We start from the raw sequence: 25,950 nt of genomic DNA on the forward strand, positions 1-25,950 counted from the left end.
AGTTATTCATAAAAAGCATTTAAAATATAATAATTATTACACTTTTCTACTTCATTACCACATTATTGTATCACTTAATTTTATTTTTGACATTCATCTCTCTCTCTCTCTCTCTCTCTCTCTCTCTCTCTCTCTCTCTCACTGACTCTCTCACTGACTCACTCGCAAACATAACAATAGATAGCAATTCAAGTATTTTTACCAAACAAATAATTTGAAGTAATAGCCAACTATTGGATCTCTCTCTCTCTCTCTCTCTCTCTCTCTCTCTCTCTCTCTCTCTTTCTTTCTTTCTTTCTCTTTCTATATATATATATATATATATATATATATATATATATATATATAAATTTGTATTTGAATGGTAGTCGAGGCTAAGGCGGTAGACTTATGAGAAGTTACTATGAGATAGGGTTAATAAAATGAACAACACTTACAGATAACCTATGATATCTATTATGGATATATATAGTCACTTAAGTATATGACTATATGTTAATATTTTTGTATAACTATGTATATAATTTGTGTACATTATATTAATAATTTAGTTATATTACAATTTTTATTTTTATAAATATATAATATTTATAACTTTATAAAAATTTTAAAACATTCATTCAGTTGCAAAAATATATTGCTATAATATATGCTTTATATTTTTTAAATACCAAATAAGGTAAGTATAGTACTGTACTATACTTAGTGCTGTATAGTAAATGTATAAATCTGTATTGAATTGCATTACAAATATAATATTATTAGACAAAAATTCAACATTCAATATATTTCGGAATATTAAGACCATTATACTTTTTAATTGTTTTAGAAATATTTTTAACAATGATCTAACCTAACTAACCTAGATAAAAATCTATCATGATAGCATTTAATGGCAATAACTGACCTAGATTATAAAACATAATAGATACATATAATACATAAAATTAATTAATTAAAAAATATTATGATAAAAAATATGTGATATAAATGATGAACGGGAAAATGGAATATATTATAATCTAATTATTATTGATATAAAATTTAGATAATCTTATGAACATTTTATATTTAGCATAAATATAGTTTTTTTTATTTTTTATAAATTAAAATAATAAAAATTAAATCACATAAAATCAATAGTTTTAAAATAGAAAGTTTTTAATAGTTATTAAATAAAAATAAAGTTATAGAAAAATGTTGTTTTTATGAATTATTTTTTTAAAAATTGTGATGTTATATAAATTGTGATTACAATTATATAATAAAATAATAAATAGTTTAAACTATACTAAAATAAATTACAGTAATTTTCAAAAAGTAATATTTATTTAAAGAAAGTCTAAATATTTAATCATTTTTGACTGAAAATCAATTTCACTCATAAAGAGTTTGTTTTTACCTAATACTATATATACTGTATATATAATATATATATTATATAGTTCTGTATATAAATATAGTAATCGTTTTATGAAAGCTTTTGTCCAAATGTTTTTGTCAGCTTTTTGTTAGATTTTACTAATAAAAACATCAAATAATTATTTTTAAAAATGGAAATGATTTATGACTTATGAATTAGAAATATACATACATTTTGATATTTTATACATAAATAGAGAAATAAAGAGAATTTATATAATACAATATTAATAAAAATGAAAAATAATTATGAAATACTATGATTTGTATTTGAATGAAATATGTTTAGCTTATAATTAAGATATAAAGTAAGTAAAACACAGATTGCTATATAAAATTTGATATACAATAATAATAATAATAATAAACTTAAATATTGTGTTCGTGTAACACATTATTGTATAATAATTGTAATGGAAATGAATGTCGATAAATATAATATCATATATTATCAACAATTTAATCCATTTAACAGTAAAGGAATCACAATATTTAATATAATATAGATTTCATTTTTTTACATAACTTTTAGTATACAATTTGATTCATTCATTTAAATAACAGATTCTTTATTTCTCTCGTTTTCATCACCACTACTACTGGATCTACTACTCAGAGATCCCGGTGCTCCTCCACATGTGCTGCCAGTTGCTGTTGCATTACATATTTGAAGCTCAATTTCAGCCAACCTTTAAAACATTTAATAAATAATTGAAACATTTATATATAGTAATGATATAAAAAAAATAAATGTTACCTATTTTCGACTTCCCATTGTTGTTGACTTAATTTTATAGTCATCGATGCATTTTCAGTCTCTAAGCTCATGAGACGCTCTCTCAAGCGTTTAATTTCTGCTAAAAGCATTGCTTCCTGAGGCGCGTCACCACATGTTGGCTGAGACATCTGAATGTGATAACTATCGCTACTTAATGTCGGCGATGGTGTGTGCATTGACATGGCATGAGGTACGGCTAAATGAGTGCTCGAAGCGGCTGGACTTAGACCGCAATAGGCCGGCGGCATACTTGAGCTGACGGGTGAGTGCGGATAGAATGGAATGCTTCCCGAAATTAGGGCCGTCTGTGGCTGAGGAGAGTTGCGGTCGTAACTAATTAATTGTAAGTTCGGGCCTAAGATCTGAGGCGAATATAACAATTGTGACTGAGTTGTGGCTATGAGACCGGGCAATGGGGAACAACCCATTATTCCACTCCCTGATTGAGATATATTGGTTCCGTTATTATTATTATTGTAATTATTATTAGCTTTTTGTGATGACTGTGTGTTCTCTAATTTATTACTGCAATCACTTCCAATACTTTCATTCTCCAGACCTTCCCTTTCCTTTTCTCTTCTTTCTCTCTCCAACTCATCATCTGTTAAGAGTGTGGCCGTTGAGGCCGATGTTTGCTCTTTACGGTTAACATGATTTTCACTGACAGGTACTTTACCTTTAGATTCAACCAAACCGGGAGTTGATCTACTCCTACCCATAGCAACTAAATTGATAAAAAATGTTATCTTTTTATATATATATAAATAACACAAATTGTATGACAAGTTATTTGACTCACTCTTTTTGAGCGGTTCTTTGCGATACTTTTCTAACCGCTTAACAGCAATAGCTTCTAACCTAACTCTGGCCGCCGGATAATCTTTAAGCACATCCCACATATCCTGAATTTTATTAGTATATCATTAAAGTAATTTAGAAATGTTTTTTTGCTTAAATATTTATAAATATAATGTAAAAAAATAAAATTACTTTAAAACCGTAAAATCTAAAAAGTAATTTTAATAAAAATTTATATACTTTGATATATTGTAGTATTGATAATCTCTATTCAAAATTGTAATTTTTCAAAATGTTTTTATAATTACATTAATAAATTCATAAAAATTATATTACGTATAATTAAATTTATTTAATTATAATAAAATGGTGTTATGAATATAAATAAGTAATAAACTATAGTTAGTAATACCTGTTTGTTGAGGCAAAATAAATCGCTATATCCGACACTTCTAACAGAAGCAGTGCGACGATTACCAGCGGTTCCCATATTAAGTATACTTATTTCGCCAAAATAACTGCCCGCACGCAGAGTTGCTAACACTGTTTTCCCATTATCTGTTACCACTTGTAATCTTCAATAAAGATTATAAATAAAAAAAGCTTACAATCATTATTGGCTATAATTTAATCAAAATATTAGTGACCCATTCATACCGGCCTCTATTGACAATATACATCTCTTTGCCGACTTCTCCCTTTCTACAGATATAATCTCCGGGACTAAAGAGGACAGGTCTTAATCTGAGAACCAGTTCACATAAGAAGCCGGCTTCGGTATTCTGGAAGATCTCAACTCTCTTAAGAGTATCCAAATGTACGTGAATTGCAATTTCGGCTTTTAGTTTGTCTACAATTCATTGGAGTTAATGAGATATTGATTAGTATTTTATTTCATTATATGATTATTATCGATAGTACAGTAGTTTGTAATTTAAAAAAATATATTCATATTATTAAGTTATTATACTAAATGATACTCTATTACTATACGGTATAAAAGATTGTTTATAATTAATAAATTTATTTATTTTGTCTCTCTTTTATATCAGAATCTGTTTGTTTTAGTTGTTTTCATGTATTATTTATTTAATTTTCACATTTAATTTTCTTATATAATTAGTACAGAAATAGACTAAACTTTTAGTTCATCTAATTTAACTTAACAAATAAAGTCTAGTAAAGCAAATATATAAAATAATTTTTTAAGGGAAAAATTAATTAATTTTTGTTAAAATGTCTTAAATAAGCATTAAATACAAATAGTAATAATAATAGACTAAATGTGTGTGAAATACCTGGAAGGCAACCAACAGATCTTTCTTCATCCGATGATTTCTGAGTCATCCATAAATAGTCGAACCAACGAATGACTTTAGTCTGGATGTGGTCCGGAACCCGACGCATACGCATATATGTCTTGACGGCATCCAATTTGGCTGTTATTTCATACACATATCATATCAATTTCATGTCAATACAAACATAATACCTGTACAATACTACTACTACTACTACACGATTACTGTATTGTTATTATATAATAATTTAGTATAAGTTATATGTTATACTGTATATCACGGAAATGTATCTCTAAATCCTTAAGGAATTTTTGTTTTATAAATATAATAAACTTCTCTTAATTTATTTTCAACAGAATATACTTTATTTTTGTAATAAAAAGGAATCCAATTAAAGTAATTTTTTTGAAAGCAATGATCATTTTATGTTATTTTGCCTAAAAATATATATTTAATTATAGAGTAAAGTAAAGCTCAAGTGCCCATAAATATAACAATTGTTACAATTTTGTTGCAATTGTTCAGTAAATTTTAAACACATTTCAATAGACAAATCTAGTGAACCATCACTTAATCACTTTCTCAAAAGTCATTCAATCGCAAACCTATCTAATTGTTTGCATTGCTATTCGTTGTCCAACAAATTGTTTATTAGATTTTAATAAAGTAATTATTTATTAAACACAGTCTAAATTAATTATATATATCAAGATTAATATATTCAATAGAAATGACATCAAATATTGTATAAAAAATATTATAAGTTCTAGAAGTTTATTATAAATTAGATTAATGGGATTATAATATATGACATTTATAGTGTAATATTATATAAGTTAAAACAATTTATTATATCGTTTAATAGAAAAATGAGATTTATAAAAGTGATTAATATTTAGCTCTATTCACAAAAATTATACTTTTAATATATTAATTATGTTTGCAAATATCATTTTTATTTTTTATTTTTAATATAGGGTAACCAAATTATTAGTGATGCAGAATTCAGCTGAATTTATTTTTAAATTGAATATTCAATTGAAAATTCATATAATTTATTGAATTTATAAAACAGTAATAATATTAAATAATTAAATTTAAATTTTAATTTAATTAATTTAATAAAATATCTTCAAATAATCTTCGATTATAAATAAAAAGATAAAACTGAACAATAAAATAATTAAAATAATAATTATTTGTGTTATTAAATTAATTATATAGAGAGAGTAAATTAATTTATTTTGAAACCCGTGAACATTTAGCTGTATTTTCTGAATATTAAAAATTAAATTTTCAATCACTTACATCCCTATAAACTATAAGCATATTAAAAAATTTTACTTTATATTATAAATTAGTTAATTACAAAAAATATACTCAAAATATTATAATTAAATATAAGCCATTTGATTAAATTAAAATGTATGAAATAAGCACGTAAATGAAAAATTTACATTATAATAATTAACTTTATAAAATGTCATAATTTTTCATATTAAATAAAATTTATTTGTTTTTGTATTGTTGTTTACATAGTAATACAAAACTTTTAACCTAAGATAAGGTAAAATTTTTACATTAAAATATAGTTCAGAATCACTGTAATCCGTCAATAATAATAAATTACTAAAATAGAAGAAAATAATGTTTTTTAATTAATCGACAGTTAATTATTGATTACATTAATTGTGATTATAAGATACTCATATGATTATTGAATTATATTTGAATGAGTAATATATATATAGAATAAAATAAAAATGAATATATAGTAAATATAATTAAATATTTGTATAATATAATTAGACCATGGTTATTTTTCATTTCTTTACATTTGCATTACTGCTGTATTTATAATTTAATGTCTCTTTTTTGTATGCAATAAATAAACTAAACCATAACATGCATACAATGAATACAGTATTATTAAAGTAAAAAAAATCTGCATTTTTATTGCTTTTTTGTATAAAAATAAAGTAAAAGTATATAAACTAAAAGATATAAACAATTTATAAATAGAAAATGTTTAAATACCTTGAAATTCTTTACGGGCGGCGCTAACATTGGTCACAATATTGGCCACATATCCCAATACGGCTGCAATGTATTGTAAAACATAAATCAATTAATTGATTGATTATAACTTCAATTAATATAAAATGAATGGTAAATGAAGACACAAACTGGCGAAGAGAAAGAGTCCGAAGACTATTTCAACGACGAGGAAAAAGTACTCGCTTTTAGTGCGCGGAGTCGGCAAATCACCTATAGGTCAGTCGGGGTCAAAGGTTGAATGTTATATATTATTATATGAATGTACAGTAAATTATAAATTATATAATAAATTATATTATACAATACAAACCTATTGTAGTTAATGCTAAAACAGACCAATACATTGCGCTATAAATAGATTTAAATGTGTTTAGAGTTATAAAAGTTTAATGAGTAGTGAATTAAATAGTAGATAATGAATACGGACTGCAAGTAATCGCATTGAACGCCATCACAATAATTATGATTTTTAGTGCCAATAAACCAGTCCTGAGAACCGAAACCATGGTTGAGATGTATGATCTGACACAAGCAGGCATTCCAGTGAAATATAACTAAAATATAGTGAACTAAAGACACAGTTCTGAAAACATTTGGATAGTTTGTGTGTCTTTCTGTGCGGTCGAGAAAAGCCCAAAATCGGTAAATCTTTACTAAACGAAAACACCTTAACATTGATTTAAAACCAATGGATAAATATAGGAAGTCTAGAGGTAGAAGACAAAGACAGTCGATGTAAAACATCGTACAATTCATATAATGCTGACGAAGTTTGATGCCGTCTGTCTGAAGCACACCTTCTTCAAGATAACCGGTCCGGAAATGGACCGCAATGTCCAATATATAAACAAAATCCGATAAATAGTCTAATATAAACCAAGTGGTAACTGTCATCTCATTAATCTCTTGAAAAGCGCACCGGTATATAATAGTCCAAAAATTGTAGAGAAATGCCACACTCACAACCATTGACCAGTAATAACACAAACGACCCGACGGGTCAAAAACAAAAGACCAGTTGCAGCCACCCTTATCACTGGTCGACGTCGACGTCTCCCATCTCTCGAACTCCTTTTTAATCTCTTTTCGTCGCAATTCTCTTGTTTTCTTTGGTATTTCTAAGTCTGAACTCAAGTGTCCTCTTGTTATTAAACCTATAAATTTAATTAAACTTATTTTACAGATATATACTGTAGTTATATATATAACTGTTTAGTAATAGCTTTTATCCAAATTTTAGCTAAAATTATATATATATTCTAGTTTTTATAATTTTCTAGAATAGATTTTAATAATACTTTATTTTTTTTATAGAAATCACTAACATTATAAACAATAAATATAAAAATAAAATTGATCATATTGTAAATTTTTTTTATATAATAATAATAACTATTTTTAATGCATTAATTATTTTAAAAATATAAATAATGTATAATTTTTAATACAGTATAAAATTCATACTATAAATCAATACTTTATTTATTTGTCACATTAGAATAGTATATTCTCAAAACACAATAAATTTTGATATAAATATAATTAATTTTTAATTAAAATTTAATAATTAATTAATTATAATTAATATTACTTTAATCATTTAATAAAATGCTAAATACTTTTTTAAAAATATGTCTATTATACTGTAATTTGTAATATAATTATAAAAATAATATATTAAAAGTATATAAATATATTAATCATTTGTCATAAAATTCTATGATAAAGACTGACACAATTGACAATCAATTTTCAAGCGCTAATGCGTTTGCAGTTTATCGTAGTTTTTATTATCAATTGAGCAAACATTTCATAACAATTTGCTATATTTCATATTATAATAAACATATTTAATAAATTACTATATTTAATAAATTTTTATATTTATTTTTTTAAATAATATTTACATTGAAATTCTGTTAAATTCTTAATATTTTTAATTTAAACATAAACAAAATAAAGTTAATTAAATAAATAATAAATAAATAAATAAATAAAATAATGTAATAAATTGAGCTAAACTATATATATATAACTAAAGTATACTAAGCCATAACATTAATAATAATAAACTATTTTATTAAAAAGATTAAAATATTTCTTACCGGCCATAGATCCTCGCGGTTTGGTTTTGGCATCACTACCCCTTCCATTGCCTATATAAGTGCCAACACCGGCCAAACTGCTGACCCCACCAGACGGTGGGGGAAACTTTCCGGTAACGGTGTCTATAAGGGATTGTCGTGACGCACATTTGACTTTCAATTTCTGACCATCCGCTGGTCGGGCCGACACTATACTAGTGGAAGCAACTGATAATGGGATCTGTATTTGAGATATTGATGGTCTCGCAGATACACTGCTTGTGCTCATTGCTCTGTAATCTCTAAAAAAATGAAAATTATTTATTAAAAAAATATTAAATTTATTTTTAATATGTATAACATTTAAAGAAATATTACCTTTGTATATTAACACCTCCTAAATGTGATGTAATAATTCCGGGAACAACTCGGGGTCCGTTAGCAGTGGACAGTTGTCCGCTTCCATAAATGATACTCTCTGGCGCAGCATTGCTAATAACTGCCACTTCATCTAAGTCGTCGTCCAGATGTCTACTTGAAGTACTACACGGCGTATACTTAACTACTTTACCCGAATCCTTACCACCGGATCTTAAAGAACTCGGTAGTGATATCTTCTTAATCATTGTAAAAGATATTAATTCTTGTCATAAGAGATATATCAACTAATTTTTGCATAGCAGTGGTCTTCGTTCAGTACGAACGCAATTACATAAACTATTTTTTAAGAAAAAATGTGACATTTAGTGGCAATTAAATCTGATTTATAATAACATAAATTAGATTTATTTATATTATAGTTATATAATAGTTATATTCTAATTGTTATAGATTTTTAAACTATTTTTCGAGTATTATATAAAAAAGATAAAAATATTTTACAAATAGTAATCTTAAAAAATAAATTAAGAAAATAAATGACATGACATTTTTTTGTGCATATATTCATCAATTTTTGTCCATAAAATTGACATATTTTTACAATCAATATTATAAACAATATTTTGTTTACACAAAATGATCGAGTGATAAGTGTATGTATGTATGTGTTTGTGTTAATAGCGTTAAAAAATTTAAATCAAACTTAGATAACCATCGGTGAAAAAGTGTTCAAATGTATTATTATTTTATTCCGGAAACAGTATTGTTTGTAATGGAAAGTCAGCAAAAATTCAATTAATACTTTTGAATGGCACCTAAATGTGCCCTGGGTTATGTTATATAATAAAATTAATACATTTAAAAATAACCATCTTAAAATTATTTTTTTTTAAATTGTTAAATTTATATTTATTTCAACTATTAATTATTATTATTAATTATTATATTATTTAAGTTATGAATAAATAAATTAAAATATTATTTATTTTTAGATTAAATATAAAATATCTTACAATTTTAAAAATGAAGATACAATTCCAAACGATGCACACAATTGTATACAATTTTTATGAGAAATTATATCATTTTATGAATATACAAATATGTAGAGTTATACTCAATTAGAAATAATAATATGAATATTCTGTAAAAATAGTTTCTTTAACTGAAAGAATCGGTGCTATATTTTGTTGTCATTAATGATTATTTATGTGAGAAATAATTAAATTAATATTATATAAAATTTTAGTCGGAATACAATTGCATCTATTGGTTAATTGAAATTAATTAACATCAGAATCTCAATCAATAAATGGGTTGTAATTACAATTGAAACAAATACACATTTATTAACATAAATATATGTTAAGTGATTCCACAATATAAAGAAATAGTAGATTAAAATAATAATTAATTAATTGTTGAATACTTTAGTTGAGCACTAATTCTGTTTTAATAATCTGAAAATTGTAGACAGAATTTATTGTAATTAACATATTTATATAATAACAATAATATAAGTAATGAATCGATTGAATCAATCAACTGATACGCTGCGAGACAAACCTTTATTATCATAATTAATATATAATATTATTTATTTTAAAAATATATATCAATTAAAAGCATTTTTTTTATTCAAATGGTTTTTGATCACAATTCTTGTCTTATATATTGTGCTGTAAATAAAATTGTATTAAAGACTCAAATGTATGATATGTTGTGGCGATTGCGTGCTCTAAGTCTTGACAATTGGCAGTGCCTTTGCCTTTGCCTTTGGATTGGTGTTTATGCTGGTTGTTGTCTCGTTAGACTACAGTATAGATTCTATACAAGTAGTACAGTATGTTGGATGTGCTTGTGATGGATAAGCGATGCAAACATAAAAGGCTAACAATAAAAAACAGTCGACTAAAAAGCAATGAATTAAATATTTGAACACTTTTTACAAAACAACTAATGCTTATAATTATTATTAAACCACATTTTTTTGTACTGTTATTCACACAAATTGCTGAAACCTATGGCAACATATTGTATATGTTATGAATTCAAACTACACTTTCAGAAGCAAAGAGATCTATATATTTCATTAAATCAATTATTTTATGTATTATCCATAAGTTTACTGAATGCCACTCATGTATTAGTGTTTAACGTATGATAATGTAAGTCACAATAGTCTCAATGAATAAACGCTTTTATAAATATTTTGTCAAAATATTAATAAAAAAAACTCATTTCAAATTTGACATTATAATCAATGAGATATTTATTATTATTTGTAAATAACAAATGTTTTACGTTATCATTAATATAACAAATTGTTCAATAATTATATCAAACCAATTACGGTAATTATATTCTCAAAAGTATATTATTTAATTAAAACAAACTTTTTGTTTCAAATATTTAAATTGTCTTTTATTTTCAAGTATTAAATATATATATAATAAAATACTTTATATAAATTTTATATAAGAATTATTGTAAATATTTTCAATTAAATAATTACAGTATTTAAGAATTTCATAAAATTATGTGAAAGATGTTTAAAACAATTTACAACATAATAAAATACATTTTCAGAAATTTTTTTAATAAAAAAAACTATACAAAATGCGGTGTATATGTGTTTAAAATATATAAATAGTTTTGTTTATCAATTTTGTTCAATTGTTTGACACTTTTTCTTGCGCGGTGCCGGAGTTGTCGGAAGACTAAAAGTATTATCAGTTTCAATGTCAGAGTTCTCCTAAAAATACAGTATATTATTAATTCATTAGATCAACAAATTACTTGAATAAACATAAATAAAAAATATTATATAATTATTAGAGATACGTTCACATTAGACAAACTTAAACAACAATTAACTTACGGCAAGTAGTTTTCAGTCATTTTATGTGTTTATAATATAGTCTATAAATTTTATTATAAACTTAATTTGTAAAAGTATTAGTAAACACTGAGATGTGATTACGTTACATAATATTTCGGTAAGTATCTCACGTTTTAATGAATTATATATTTAAAATCATATATTCTACAAATTATTAAATGTTTTCCATATACCGGTAAGACTATTAAAATTTAATTCCTAAATATAATATCTTTTTATAAAATAAATTGATTTAACAGTAACTAACTACTGTGTGTACAAATATCACCCAATAAAACCAATAAACTTTTTAATTATTTAATTACCGTAATTGTGTGAACGCAACTTAATATTTATAATAATATTTTTATTTAAAAAAGATCATACGTTAAGACTCGTCATTGATGTCATTGATGTGAGATAACGATTTGAATTACGATTTGGAAGACCCATTGGACTCAAGAAACTGGAAAACATTCGACTGATTCGTCTTCCAGAGGACGGTGAGGACGGCGGAAGTGACGTTGAAGGCACTTGAAGAGACTCTAAAGACATGGATGGTATTAATGAAGACCTTTTCACCGAAAGTGATCGATTCAGCTTTTCTTTGGTTTTCATCAATGAATATCTATTCAAATAAATATATTTATAAATTATATCTTATAATAATCAATACAATCAACCATTACTTGGACCGACTGGTGAATTGTGCGATTCTGTTGGCGTAATCCATAACATTAGCCAATGATTTAAATTCGTAACGAATCTGTATTTCCTTTCCCTTTAATAAACATTAAATATATGATTATTACCGTAAGTATTGTTATCATTGATTAGCAGTACTTTCACTTCATCCGGTGTTAAATCATTGATAGCATCAGTGATATGTGTGAGGACTTTGTTGCGATTACAGTCAGACGACTTGATATCAAAGGGTAAGACTGGGAACGTTCTGTCGACATGGTTTGGATACTTCACGATTACAAATGAATTCTTAAATTCTATATAAAAACAATTTTTTAATTATTAATAATTTAATTAATTGACTCTAAATTCATACCATCGGAATCTTCATAATATAAACATTTAATGGACGATAAATCAATGGTTTCGATATGTTTGTATGACTTCTTTAAATTTTTCTTTACTCCAGAGTTATGACTACTAATCGATGCTTTTAATGAATTTGTTCGCTTTATTGTTCTCTTTTTACACAACTATTTAAATAATTTTTTAAAAAATAAATAATATTTCTTAGCCGTTGATACAAACAGAATATATTTCATATTAATAAAAATAACTCACAAGTATTAGATCATTAAACAAAAGCAGTGTAAACACATAATTTTCAAACGGTATTAACTCAAACACATCCGTATCTTTTGAATCGTTTTTGATCAATAGTTTGACATCACAACTGAAAATAAATTGTCGTTGAGATGAAATGATTGTCGGCGGACAGCCCTCGATATCATTCATCATATCAAACAACTTTAGCTGACCCTCTGTTTTCTCTTTTTCCTTATTAATTCGTCTAATTATAAACAATAAAGTAATGTTAAGTTTTGTAAATCAATGTTAATTATTTAATAATAACTTACTTATTCACTTCAATTATAGTATTTAGAGCTTCTTTAAGGGACTTATAGTCAGCTTTTGATACATCGGTTTTATCAATAATATCTAATTAAAGTAAAATACATCATATAATAAATAATACAATTACTAATAGATATCCATTCATTACTTTTGAGAAGAAGTTGAACTCTTGGTAGACGTTGTATTGGATTTATAAGTAATTCCTTCAGAGTTTGACGTCCGCATTGAGGATCAGACTGTGATGTCTATTGAATTAAATTAATTTTCAATAACTAAATAACAGTATAAAATATATCAATATAAATGATTGAAACCTTCAAGAAGTCCTTAAATTTGGGATACTTTTCAATGCATTTATCGATCATTTCTTTAGTTTTTTCATGAAAATTAACGTATTGTGGATAAGCAGTCAATAATTGTTGAGACTATCAGTTAAATTAATAAGCATTTAGTCAAATAAATTTAAATACAAATCATTACTCCTTACGTGATCAAGAAATACGCGTCCAATTTCATTATCATCACTCCAGTCATCGACAATAATCTTTAGTTTATGTAAAATCTTTTCGTGGACATCGATAATGGGATCCAAACAACTAAACATCGCCTTTATTTCAAACTCATCGGGATATCCATCAGTTTGCACTCTTAATGGTTCTTTGATAATCTGAATCCAAACAAATCGTTTGTAAGACTATAAGACAATATGAGTAAATCAAAACATCAATTACCCGAATGATGGCCTTCAAGATATTCACGTAATTGTTTTCGGTATTATATAACTCATAACATAATTGATATGTCTTTGACAATCTCTTTACTTCGTTTGTATCACAGATCTCGTTGTCTGTCAATTAAAACAATAATTTTATTACAAATTTTTAACATTAAATTATTTATTTATTTATAAATTAATAAAAACAGAGTAATATTATTAATATATTTATAAATCATATCATATATCGTGTTATTATTATATAATGATAATTGTTTATTGATTTAAAATACCGACAATTGATATCCGACTAAATTGTCGATTAAAGTCAAGTTTATTATTATTATTATTTATATTTAGTTTATATATAAAAATATGATTAAATAATTACCATTATTTGAGTGATCCATTGGATACAACAAATTAAATCAAATGGTGATAGTTTTGGACAATTATAATCAAATGAAAACAAATCAAACAAAATCATCAAAAATGACAAACAATTTTCAAATGTTTTATTATTATAATAGTTGTGTAAAAGTGAAAGTGTGACACAATTTTCAGATATAATTTAGACTAATATTTGGACAATTGATAAATCAATACAATTTGGATATAAAATCAATCAAACAATCAATTAATGGTTTCATTAAAGGGTCACAAATGAGAGGGAAGTTTGCATTAGTTTTCAATTCAACTATATTTAAGACATGATTATGTGTTTCAATACATTTCAATAGTATTTCAATTCAATTGTATTTGTCATTCACTCTCAACTGTCAACCAAACAACACATTCGTACAAATATAACGTTACATAAATTTAAATGAAAAAATTGATGAAAAATGTTTAGTATATTCTGTAATGTATTGTATATTGATTTCAATATCTAATATATATTGACTTCAATCGGTCGGTTATCAATGCGGATGCCATTCATGAGATCAACGGCTCGTTGTGAGTCCCGATCTGACCTGAATCGGACAATAGCCTGACCGTGACTTTTCATTTCAGCGAACCTAACCTCTCCGATCTCATTGAATCTGTCCCTCAAGTTTTGCCAACTGAAAGTCGGCGGCAAATTGCGGACAATTATTGTGTCCGAAATAGTAGTCTGTGGCCGAACTCTATCATCTCTAAACTCTCTCTCATAAGTGCTATAAACACTTAAATTGCCATTATTTGCATTAAGACCTGTATGTTGTGTGTGAGGATTGTGTGGATTATGGGGATTATGAGAGTTAGACATCTGTAATGGATTAATACCAGAAAGTGGTTGAGAGCTAACATTGGACAGGGAGGCCAATACATTCTGTGCTGTGTTGGCAAATGAATTCAAATTTGAATTGAGACCGGGATTCACATTTTGGTTCAAATTGTTTAGAGAGGAACCGGCATTCGGACCTAAACTGGACAGCGAACGATCAACTGTACTAACAAAACCAGGAATGTTGAGACCATTATTAGCCACTTGATTGGTACCTACTGTACCAACTGTAGGTGTTTGGTTCAACTGAGACAACGATTGTGCAAATGATGGCAATTGTGCTAAATTAGTTAAAGCACTTAATGCAGCATTCGGTGCGGGAACGGGAGGCGGTTGACTCTGAATGGCATTTATCGGCTGATTCGAAGACGTACTTAACATACTTTTCTGGATATTCAACGGTTGACCACCAATACCAAGACCTTTACCGACACCATCGAGACCTGGAGGCAATTTAGATGGTATTGCCTCATGAGGTGGTTCGTCGTTATCGTATTTATCCATTCGTACACTTAATGCCCGACCAAACAGCTTCTGATTGTGAAACATAGAGATGGCCTGAACTGCTTCTACTGGATGTTCAAACTCAACAGTTCCGTGACCTTTGCTATTGCCGGTGGCGTCAGTATAAAGCTTAACGTTAGTCACTTTTCCGGCCAATTTAAAGATCTCTTCCAACTTATGTTCGCCCACTTTGTAGTCAAGATTTGCCACAAATATACGATTATTGAGCGGACCCTTAACGCCGAGCGATTCAAGAAATTGTGGACTCAATCCGTAAGTGTTGTACGACTGACTATTGCCAACACTGGAGTCATAGGCGTCTGAACGGTACTCCCTTTCACGGTCTCCTCGATCTCTGTCTCCTCTACGAGATGGAAGAATAAGTCGACCGCAACGGTCTCGTTCACAATCCAGATCTTCTTTGACAACAAGTTCTCGTCCCCTATACTCATATCTGTGCAAAACATCGATGGCTTTTCGGGCCGCAGTCGAGTCTGCAAATTCAACTAAACCACAGCCTCGACTCTTATTGTCCTCATTTTCAAACAGCTGACAATACGTTACGTTTCCAATCTTATCGCGGAACAAGTCTTTCAGGTCAGACCATTTCACGTCAAACGGAACGTTGGCCACATATACCCGACGAGATGCACGACTATCACGACCTGAATGACCACCGGATCGATCGTCAGAGCGCCGGCTAACTGGAGATCGAGATCTCCGACGACGACTTGGACTCGACCGCCGGTCACGACCGCGATCTCGGTCTCTATCCTTATCATTACCCAAACCATTTGAATTGCGATCTTTAATATCATCCATCATATCGATTGAATAATTGGATCAAATGTTGACAAAAACAAGTAATAATTTGCGACCAATTGATGACCAATTGATTGTAGTTTTCATACAAATCACACAAACAATCACTCAATCAATGAATCACACAATGGCTGGCATTGAGGTGTGGCTTATGATTAAACATATCATATGCAACACACTGTACGTATCAATACATATATAACATTAACAACAATACAATGCTTTCATTATATCAGTCAATACTGTATTGAAATAGTCATTATAGTTGACTTATTTGCTCATTGATGGCCCAATCAATGATTGTGTCCATCAGTATCTAATCTAATTGATCATGCTAAATTAACATTAATAATAATTGATATTATGTAATACAGTATATAATACAGTATATAATAAAGTATATAATAAAGTAAAGTATATAATAAAGTAATGTATATAATAAAGTAAAGTATATAATAAAGTAAAGTATATAATAAAGTACATTTAATTTGTTAAAAATTACTTAACATTTTTAACTACAGTTTGTCTATTATTTAATTGTTTGTTTTATTTGATTAAAAACATTTATTTTAATTATATTTTGCAAAAATAAATAGACACAATGAAAGTTATTATTTTTTATAATAGTACCAACAATTTTATAAATTTAATATGTAAATTATTTTATATTTAAGTAAAAAAGTATTTTATCGTAATACAGGTAATTGAGAAAATGATATTTAAATAAATAAAAAACTATTAATACTGTACTGATATTTCAAATTATTCAACTATTAAATAAAAAACAATATTCATATTAAATTTAATGAGTACTGACTTTAATATGTTTTGTTGAGTTTTTTAAATACTAGTTTGAAATTTTGATTACACTATACAGTAGTATAATATTATCACAAGATGTGTCCTAATTTTTCAGTAAAAAATTAAGGTTTCATTGATTGAAAAACACAAGTAATAAAAGACTAATATTTAGTATTATTTCCAAACATTAATGTTTAAAACTATAAGAAAAATTCAATAATAATTGAGAATATTCTTTGAATTATGAAATTATAAGCAAACAGATAACTCAATGAATACTATAATTATAAATATTAACACAATTTGACTTTATTGTCATTAAAGTAACTAAAATAATAGTATTAATAATATTTACGATATATTACTAAATTATACACCGGTATATCTTAATGTTCAAACTAATATCAAAATGCATTATATACTCAAATTATAGAGGGAAACTTTTTATTATATATAGTATAATTTAATAACAACTTTTTATTAATATAAAATTAATTTAATTCAGACAATAATAAAACAAATTTTATTTCAATTAAAACATTTAAATATTAGTGATATAATTGGTATAGTGTTAAACAATTCAAGCTTTGCATTATCATTACTACCGTCCTATTGAACGGCCCATTGAACTGATTTAAAGCATTACCAATATATATATTAACAATATATATATATATATATATATATATATATATATATATATATATATATATGTTATATCAGATTTCACCTCAATTTTCAATTATAATATAGACTTCCGTTAAAAATGTTTTGATAATCAAATACTGCATTCCATTAACGCTATACCCGTCTCTCATTCACTCTAATCATTAAATCATTAATTATTACATTCAATAACTTATCAAAGCTCTGTTCAAACAGTTTTACAAACTTTACAAAATTCAATGAAAATGCCATAAAAACAATTTATAATATAATAATTAAACATAATTTATATAAATATATAACATTACAAACTACTGTATAAGTGTGATCTGCTATACAATATTAATGACATAGACTTTATAAAAAAATATGGATTAATTTTATAATATAATTAATAAATAAATAAAGCATTTACATTAATTGGTATTTGTGATCAATATTAATAATATACAGTACATTATCACATTTTAACTCAGTTTTCAATTTTAACATTTTTTAAAAATAAAATGAATGCCATTTATAGTGAATTTGACGATAATATCAATAAAACAAGTTTTAAAAATACATTAAATTGAAATAATTATGAAAAAAAATCAAATGATAAGTGAGTCGATGTTCAAGTGATTATAGAGATGACGCGTCAATGTCTTCTTGATATCTGGAAGACAGATAATCAGCCGAATCGGCTAATTGATGAAGAATTGTATGCAACCCCTGTAAGTGATGCCGAAAGGCAGCGGCCAAGTGGGAGGTGTGTTCATCAATACTATCCCTATCGGTCATCAAACTATCGGCCTCACTATCAGTGTCCTGATCTGAAGAACTCGATCCCACTGTTGAACCAAGACTTCCCAAACTGTCATCAGATGGTTGTCGAACGTGCTTCAGATCTCGAGGAGAGGTTCGCCCATTAAATGCCATTAAATTAGTGTTGTGTTGAGATGCCGGTCCCCATAATAACTCTTTCTTGACGTCGTTGAGCATTAAATAAAACGAGTGAAGGTCTGTATTGGCCAAAGTTGGAGGAATAGGAGGACATCGATTCGTTTTAGCCGATGAGGCCATATCCATATCACGCAATTTTGACGGAACCAAAACAGTTGAATCCATATTATTCACGGCTTTAACAAATCGGTCCATCGCTGACAGTATCGACTGTTGAGAGCACATCAACGTGTCCTGAGATACTTTACTTGACCGTCGGCTCATACGACCGGACATCGCAGTCACATCGATGTTGGCCAGTGATGATCGCGGCATAACTAGATTGTTGTCATAAGCAAATGATGGCAGCATTGCTATGGACGCCACTCCAGAGCAACCACTGAAACCACTATTTAATACACTATTATTACAATTATTGCTAATTATATTATTTGCACAAAAAGTTGTTGAGTTAGTTGTATTGCACTGATTATAGACGTGAGCCTCACTACGGGATGACTTTCTGGTCACTAAAGATGTGGTCAACGACTCGCAAACAGCTGATTGAGTGGTCAGAGTAGAGAGCGATGAGTGCGGACGTGAAAGTGTTTGCAGTGATGGCTGTTGTTGTTTGTGTGTCGACTCAAATGATGCCAAATGTGGCAAATCTAGTGTCAGACCAGATGTTGTTGTGAGAGAAACACGTCTTGGCTTTTGCTTCAAATTCAGTTGTTGTGCCATTTGTTGGCTCTCTTCAAGACTCAGCCCACTCTTCGGCCTCAAACTGGAGGATTGCCTCCGGCTATCATCACAAACAACATTGCTATTAGACTCATATAACATGACTTATAAAGAGAGAGAGAGAGAGAGAGAGAGAGAGTTATAACTAATTTATATTCAAACTGTTGTCACTTTCAAACATTTAATGATTATAACAATTATAATAACAATTATAATAACAATTATAATAACAATTATAATAACAATTATAATTTACCCCAAATAACAAATATATTTATTAATAAATACTTTAAATAATATAAATATTTGAAACATTTCGAGATTTAACTAAATATGAGATTCAATGCAATACTAACTGCAATGCAATGAATTGATTGCTATTAACATCAGTCAGTCTATCAAAACATTTAGCTTTAAATCAAATTATTTCAGTACTAAAGCCGAAACCAATGACAATAAGCAACGTTTGTGTGACAAGTGATGCACTTATAGTATAAAAGTCATAGCATTAAGTCATATGATTAGAGATACCCCTAAAGTATTGATGTTTAGGCCCACAATCGCCTCATATTTGGGTCTTTCCTATTGGCCGTCAATGTGTTGACTAGTAGTGTCACACCATTACACTTAAGGGGGTCACCATTATTGCTAAGGGGGTCACCATTGACTACCATTGACTTAGAATTATTTGATTGTAATCTTAAAACTTGACTTAAATTATTTGAATATATATTGAAATAAATAGTACTATAGTTAGGGATAACCCATAAAATAATGATTAATCCTTTAATAGACAATCTCTAGAGTCTGGACCTAAATATGAGACAAATATGAGACAAATATGAGACGATTGTAGACCTAAAACACACCAAACAAATGGCACAACAACTGGATTTCAATCAAAAGTCAAGACGTGTTTCTCTGACATCAGATTTGCCACATTTGGCATCATTTGAGTCAACACACAAACAACAACAGCCATCACATCAATCACTAGAAGAAACACTTTCACATCCGGGGTATCTTCAGAGGTATCTTAAGCAGTATCTTCAGGGGTCTTGCAATGTCCGGTCGTATGAGCCGACGGTCAAGTAAAGTATCTCAGGACACGTTGATGTGCTCTCAACAGTCGATACTGTCAGCGATGGACCGATTTGTTAAAGCCGTGAATAATATGGATTCAACTGTTTTGGTTCCGTCAAAATTGCGTGATATGGATATGGCCTCATCGGCTAAAACGAATCGATGTCCTCCTATTCCTCCAACTTTGGCCAATACAGACCTTCACTCGTTTTATTTAATGCTCAACGACGTCAAGAAAGAGTTATTATGGGGACCGGCATCTCAACACAACACTAATTTAATGGCATTTAATGGGCGAACCTCTCCTCGAGATCTGAAGCACGTTCGACAACCATCTGATGACAGTTTGGGAAGTCTTGGTTCAACAGTGGGATCGAGTTCTTCAGATCAGGACACTGATAGTGAGGCCGATAGTTTGATGACCGATAGGGATAGTATTGATGAACACACCTCCCACTTGGCCGCTGCCTTTCGGCATCACTTACAGGGGTTGCATACAATTCTTCATCAATTAGCCGATTCGGCTGATTATCTGTCTTCCAGATATCAAGAAGACATTGACGCGTCATCTCTATAATCACTTGAACATCGACTCACTTATCATTTGATTTTTTTTCATAATTATTTCAATTTAATGTATTTTTAAAACTTGTTTTATTGATATTATCGTCAAATTCACTATAAATGGCATTCATTTTATTTTTAAAAAATGTTAAAATTGAAAACTGAGTTAAAATGTGATAATGTACTGTATATTATTAATATTGATCACAAATACCAATTAATGTAAATGCTTTATTTATTTATTAATTATATTATAAAATTAATCCATATTTTTTTATAAAGTCTATGTCATTAATATTGTATAGCAGATCACACTTATACAGTAGTTTGTAATGTTATATATTTATATAAATTATGTTTAATTATTATATTATAAATTGTTTTTATGGCATTTTCATTGAATTTTGTAAAGTTTGTAAAACTGTTTGAACAGAGCTTTGATAAGTTATTGAATGTAATAATTAATGATTTAATGATTAGAGTGAATGAGAGACGGGTATAGCGTTAATGGAATGCAGTATTTGATTATCAAAACATTTTTAACGGAAGTCTATATTATAATTGAAAATTGAGGTGAAATCTGATATAACATATATATATATATATATATATATATATATATATATATATATATATATATATTTGTTAATATATATATTGGTAATGCTTTAAATCAGTTCAATGGGCCGTTCAATAGGACGGTAGTAATGATAATGCAAAGCTTGAATTGTTTAACACTATACCAATTATATCACTAATATTTAAATGTTTTAATTGAAATAAAATTTGTTTTATTATTGTCTGAATTAAATTAATTTTATATTAATAAAAAGTTGTTATTAAATTATACTATATATAATAAAAAGTTTCCCTCTATAATAATTATGTAGTTATGAATAATTATTATAACTTATGCTTACCTAACATAATCCCAATTTATATACAGTACTTTTAGTCGAAATAAATTACCCTAAAATTTTAAGTATTAACATATTTATACAGTAATGTATTGTAATATTATTATTATTATATTAGATTTATATAAAATTGACATTAATTTCATATCCTATTAATAATGACAATAAAGTCAATTATCTTAAAACATGTATTCAATAAGTTATTTATTCACATATTCTTTGAATTGCTTACTTATAATTTTAATAATTCAAAGAATATTCTCTATTATTATTAAAATTTTGAAGATGTATTTTTTTTAATATCAATGTTTGAAAATAATACTAAATATTAGTCTTTTATTACTTGTGTTTTTCAATCAATTAAACCTTAATTTTTACTGAGAAAATAGGCCATATCTTGTGATAATATTATACTACTATATAGTACAGTGTAGAGAAAATTTCAAAACTAGTATTCAAAATAATGCAACAAAACATACATTAAAAGTCAGTACACATTAAATGTATGCAAGAGATAGTATTTGTTACGTAATAATATTTGTAAAATAGTAGGGATTTCCCAAATAAATGTTATCCCGTTTTTCCAGTTTTTTAAACATTTTCCAAAATTGACTGATTTAAGTCAGAAACCACCTATTAATTCATGACTTATCATAAATAGTACTAAACCTTAAACCTTAAATCCTTAAATATAGGACTTTTATAAATGAGTTTAAATATTTATAAGTGTTTCTAACTTAAAACAGTCAATTATAACCGCAAGGGATTTCCATACAATTTCACTACTTTTACTAAATTACTATTATTTTTGTTTTGTTGGAAAAGTTTCGTTATTAGGAAAAATTTTCATAAATAGTTTCAAATAAATACAGTAATTATTATAATAGTAAATATTTATTATCATATGTTTAGTTCATTAATCAAATATAATGTATAATAAAAAATAAGACATTATATATTTTTTAATCATTTTGTTTTCAAAAAAAAATTTGATTTCAATATTTTATATTTATAAGTTATAAATACTAATCAATTATATATAAGTAAAATAATTAATTTAAATTACAATCAAAAACAATATTAAGCCGTCGAATCAAAGAATGAGTCGATAATAACGGCAACTCTTTCGGGAGTATATTTGATATACTTATCGACATTTTTGGTAAAATCGATGTTAACATACCTATAAATATTAAATCAAATTAAATTAATTTACAAATAATAATAATAATAATATAAATACTAAACATACTTATCAAAAAATAGTTTATATTTAGGAATAATATAATCTTTATTTTCATTTTTAAGATTTTCTCTGAGCTCTAAGTCTGGAATAGCAAATGCTGTTTGAATTCTTTGAATTTCTTCAATCTCTTTGTTAAAACCCTATACAACATATTGTATAAGAAAATTGTTGATTAGATTAATGATAAATGCATTAAATTAAGTAAAAAAAATACCGCAAATTTGTCTTTAATATTCTGCCGATCTTTATCTTTAAGTTTCATATTCGCCATATTATTCATTTCGGGTAAAGTTCTTTGTTGTGAAAACGGTTTATCCATTTCGAGGACATAATGAAGTATACGACTCCAACTTTGAGAGTAAATACGTTTTGCGTCTAACATCTGTTCTTCATAAACCAACTCTATCTCTGGGTTATACATCTCAACGATATTCAATAAATTGGATTTTCTTAAAGTCTAAATATAGACAAAAAAATATATAATTATCGACAAATAATAAATTAAAATCTAAATTTATAAACCTTTAATATGTAATGAGTGTTATTTAATTTAAATATAGCCTTAAGATGAGAATCGTTATAAAATTCACATTTATTTTGAAGAGTAAGTCCAAGTGCTGACAGTATTCGAGTGATATACTGAGCAAAAGCCAATCTATTCTTATCTGAAGAATTTTCCAGCGAATGAATGTCTGTTACGGTTATAACTCGCGACAAAATATCCAAATATTCGAGTAATTGAACGATAAATATCATTACATTACTTGTCAACTGATGAACAGTTCCATCTTTAGGCACTTTTGTGTTGACATCACTTTTTATATAATCAATAAACTCTTCCAATGAACGAGAAATAGTTGTCTGCAGTGTAACAACTAATCCTTGAAATTTTGATTGAACTTCAAGATTACATCCATCAAACAGAATATCAAAGTTATGTCTCATAGAAGCCTGATGTCTAAGAATTGGGAACAAACACAAAGCTGAAGAAAAATCTTGACGAACAACACACTTCTTGACTCTATTAGCTAACTGTTCTCCTTCTCCGACAACACTTTCAAGTGATGGATAAACCAAACGACTAAATATAGGTCTTTGATGTTCAATACTAATAACTCCGTTCATAAGTTTCAGTTCGCTTTGCATTAGTTTATAGAGAGCTGTCACACACGTCAAGTAACCGACGATTTCGCGTTCACTTATAGATAATTCATCTTTTATTACCTCAAGTGTTGTTTGGTTTGATTTATTACCCAAAACATCGCCGGGAATCACATCTTGAAGTTTCTTCATAAGCGCCTGTTGTATGCTCTTTGGTGTCCGACGAACAGCAGACGACTCTCGAAATTGAGAAACATTTTTCCGACTCATCGCTGGCGAAGAATGACTCATATTTATAGTGTTTATATTGAATCCACCGCTACATGACTTTTGGTGATCTCTGAGCCCTTGAAGTGATTTTAATAAAACTTCTGAACGAAGATTAGCATAAACTGTAATAAAGTCATCGTTTTTATGAACGCAAAGCCATTGCGCTAATTGTCTCAACTCATCCCTTGCTTTCTCTACAATAAGTGAATCAATTTAAATCCGATTTATTGTTAGTTGAGATCAACTTTAATAAGTATTAATCAAATACCTGGCAATTGCTCTAAAATAGTTTTGTCTGACTCTTCATTATCTTGATTATCCTCTTCATGAACTAAATCATAGATCAAAACGGGAGGAACGGCAACACTATGTCTGGCCAACAGTTGTCTAAACTCTCTTTCAATACAATTGCCTCCTTTTTCATACAAAGCGCTCTACAATTTATAAACAATAAGTAATCAATAGCTGATCCCATGGCTATTACATTCAATACATACGACATTCATTAGTTCAGGACTGTCGTGATTATTGAGTTCAAAATAATCAATGGCTTCCTTAAGTCGATCCAAGTTTTTGATATATATGTCCAATGAATCATTAGGTCCGGTGGTAATGTTGGCCTCGACCTCATTGGCCACAGTGTAAAACTTGATGACATAGTCGAGTCGTTCAAGTGTTGAGACAATATTTTGTTGAACTGTTTGAAGATTTCCCGTCTCTTTATAGACCGGTTGTATAGTCTGTTCCAATCGCGACAGTCTTTCGCTGAAGTTGTCTAATATGACACTCATTTGTCGCGTCTGTAAATCAGATTTGTTGAGCAAATCTTTGAACGCATCCAAACTTTTGATGGCTTTGTCCAGCTTTTCGCTGTTGTCCTCCATTTCTATTGTCTCCACTGATGGCAATCACAGATCAGATACCCATCGCTCACGAGTTGACACCAAAACACCTGACTATCGGTCACATCATAACACATATCACTAAAAGTCACGATATTTGTGAATCACTCATAAGTATTGCACAC

General features: G+C 27.7%; 6 protein-coding genes across 7 annotated transcripts; 1 reads left to right on the top strand and 5 right to left on the bottom strand.

The window, feature by feature from the left end:
- Positions 1-1,975: 1,975 nt before the first annotated feature.
- On the bottom strand, positions 1,976-9,128 carry LOC128964884 (cyclic nucleotide-gated channel rod photoreceptor subunit alpha-like). 2 transcript variants are annotated; one of them, XM_054311539.1, is made up of 13 exons: positions 8,820-9,128; positions 8,463-8,743; positions 6,785-7,511; positions 6,668-6,705; positions 6,487-6,567; positions 6,337-6,399; positions 4,297-4,437; positions 3,656-3,848; positions 3,411-3,573; positions 3,000-3,102; positions 2,877-2,924; positions 2,180-2,801; positions 1,976-2,111 (listed from the first exon to the last, which is right to left on the bottom strand). In XM_054311539.1, exons 1-13 carry the CDS (start codon positions 9,065-9,067, stop codon positions 1,976-1,978), a joined length of 2,844 nt encoding a protein of 947 aa, XP_054167514.1. In that variant the 5' UTR covers positions 9,068-9,128. The 2 variants fall into 2 exon arrangements, with proteins under 2 accessions (XP_054167514.1, XP_054167513.1); XM_054311538.1 differs by having other exon boundaries at positions 2,180-2,924.
- A 2,318-nt stretch (positions 9,129-11,446) lies between these two features.
- LOC128964848 (protein ECT2-like) lies at positions 11,447-14,764 on the bottom strand. Its single transcript, XM_054311497.1, has 12 exons — positions 14,409-14,764; positions 14,034-14,149; positions 13,790-13,969; positions 13,617-13,727; positions 13,451-13,547; positions 13,305-13,386; positions 13,009-13,237; positions 12,764-12,920; positions 12,547-12,704; positions 12,393-12,484; positions 12,091-12,331; positions 11,447-11,577 (listed from the first exon to the last, which is right to left on the bottom strand). Exons 1-12 carry the CDS (start codon positions 14,425-14,427, stop codon positions 11,485-11,487), a joined length of 1,575 nt encoding a protein of 524 aa, XP_054167472.1. The 5' UTR covers positions 14,428-14,764; the 3' UTR covers positions 11,447-11,484.
- A 110-nt stretch (positions 14,765-14,874) lies between these two features.
- LOC128964847 (myelin expression factor 2-like) lies at positions 14,875-16,810 on the bottom strand. Its single transcript, XM_054311496.1, has one exon. It carries the CDS (start codon positions 16,611-16,613, stop codon positions 14,907-14,909), a length of 1,707 nt encoding a protein of 568 aa, XP_054167471.1. The 5' UTR covers positions 16,614-16,810; the 3' UTR covers positions 14,875-14,906.
- A 1,641-nt stretch (positions 16,811-18,451) lies between these two features.
- Positions 18,452-20,189, bottom strand: LOC128964810 (uncharacterized). The gene has a single exon (XM_054311449.1). It carries the CDS (start codon positions 19,842-19,844, stop codon positions 18,702-18,704), a length of 1,143 nt encoding a protein of 380 aa, XP_054167424.1. The 5' UTR covers positions 19,845-20,189; the 3' UTR covers positions 18,452-18,701.
- Positions 20,190-20,538: 349 nt separating this feature from the next.
- LOC128964811 (mid1-interacting protein 1-like) lies at positions 20,539-21,652 on the top strand. The gene has a single exon (XM_054311450.1). The coding sequence runs from the start codon at positions 20,806-20,808 to the stop codon at positions 21,400-21,402; it is 597 nt and encodes a 198-aa protein (XP_054167425.1). The 5' UTR covers positions 20,539-20,805; the 3' UTR covers positions 21,403-21,652.
- Positions 21,653-23,380: 1,728 nt separating this feature from the next.
- On the bottom strand, positions 23,381-25,943 carry LOC128964459 (exocyst complex component 7-like). Its single transcript, XM_054311048.1, has 6 exons — positions 25,421-25,943; positions 25,192-25,357; positions 24,075-25,117; positions 23,767-24,009; positions 23,559-23,692; positions 23,381-23,489 (listed from the first exon to the last, which is right to left on the bottom strand). The coding sequence occupies exons 1-6, from the start codon at positions 25,805-25,807 to the stop codon at positions 23,387-23,389; spliced, it is 2,076 nt and encodes a 691-aa protein (XP_054167023.1). The 5' UTR covers positions 25,808-25,943; the 3' UTR covers positions 23,381-23,386.
- Positions 25,944-25,950: the final 7 nt, after the last annotated feature.

This window comes from Oppia nitens, unplaced genomic scaffold (assembly GCF_028296485.1).
Source record: "Oppia nitens isolate AA-2021 unplaced genomic scaffold, nextdenovo-longstitch-racon4-pilon3 scaffold9_pilon_pilon_pilon, whole genome shotgun sequence".
In the NCBI taxonomy this organism is placed as follows: Eukaryota; Metazoa; Arthropoda; class Arachnida; order Sarcoptiformes; family Oppiidae; genus Oppia; species Oppia nitens.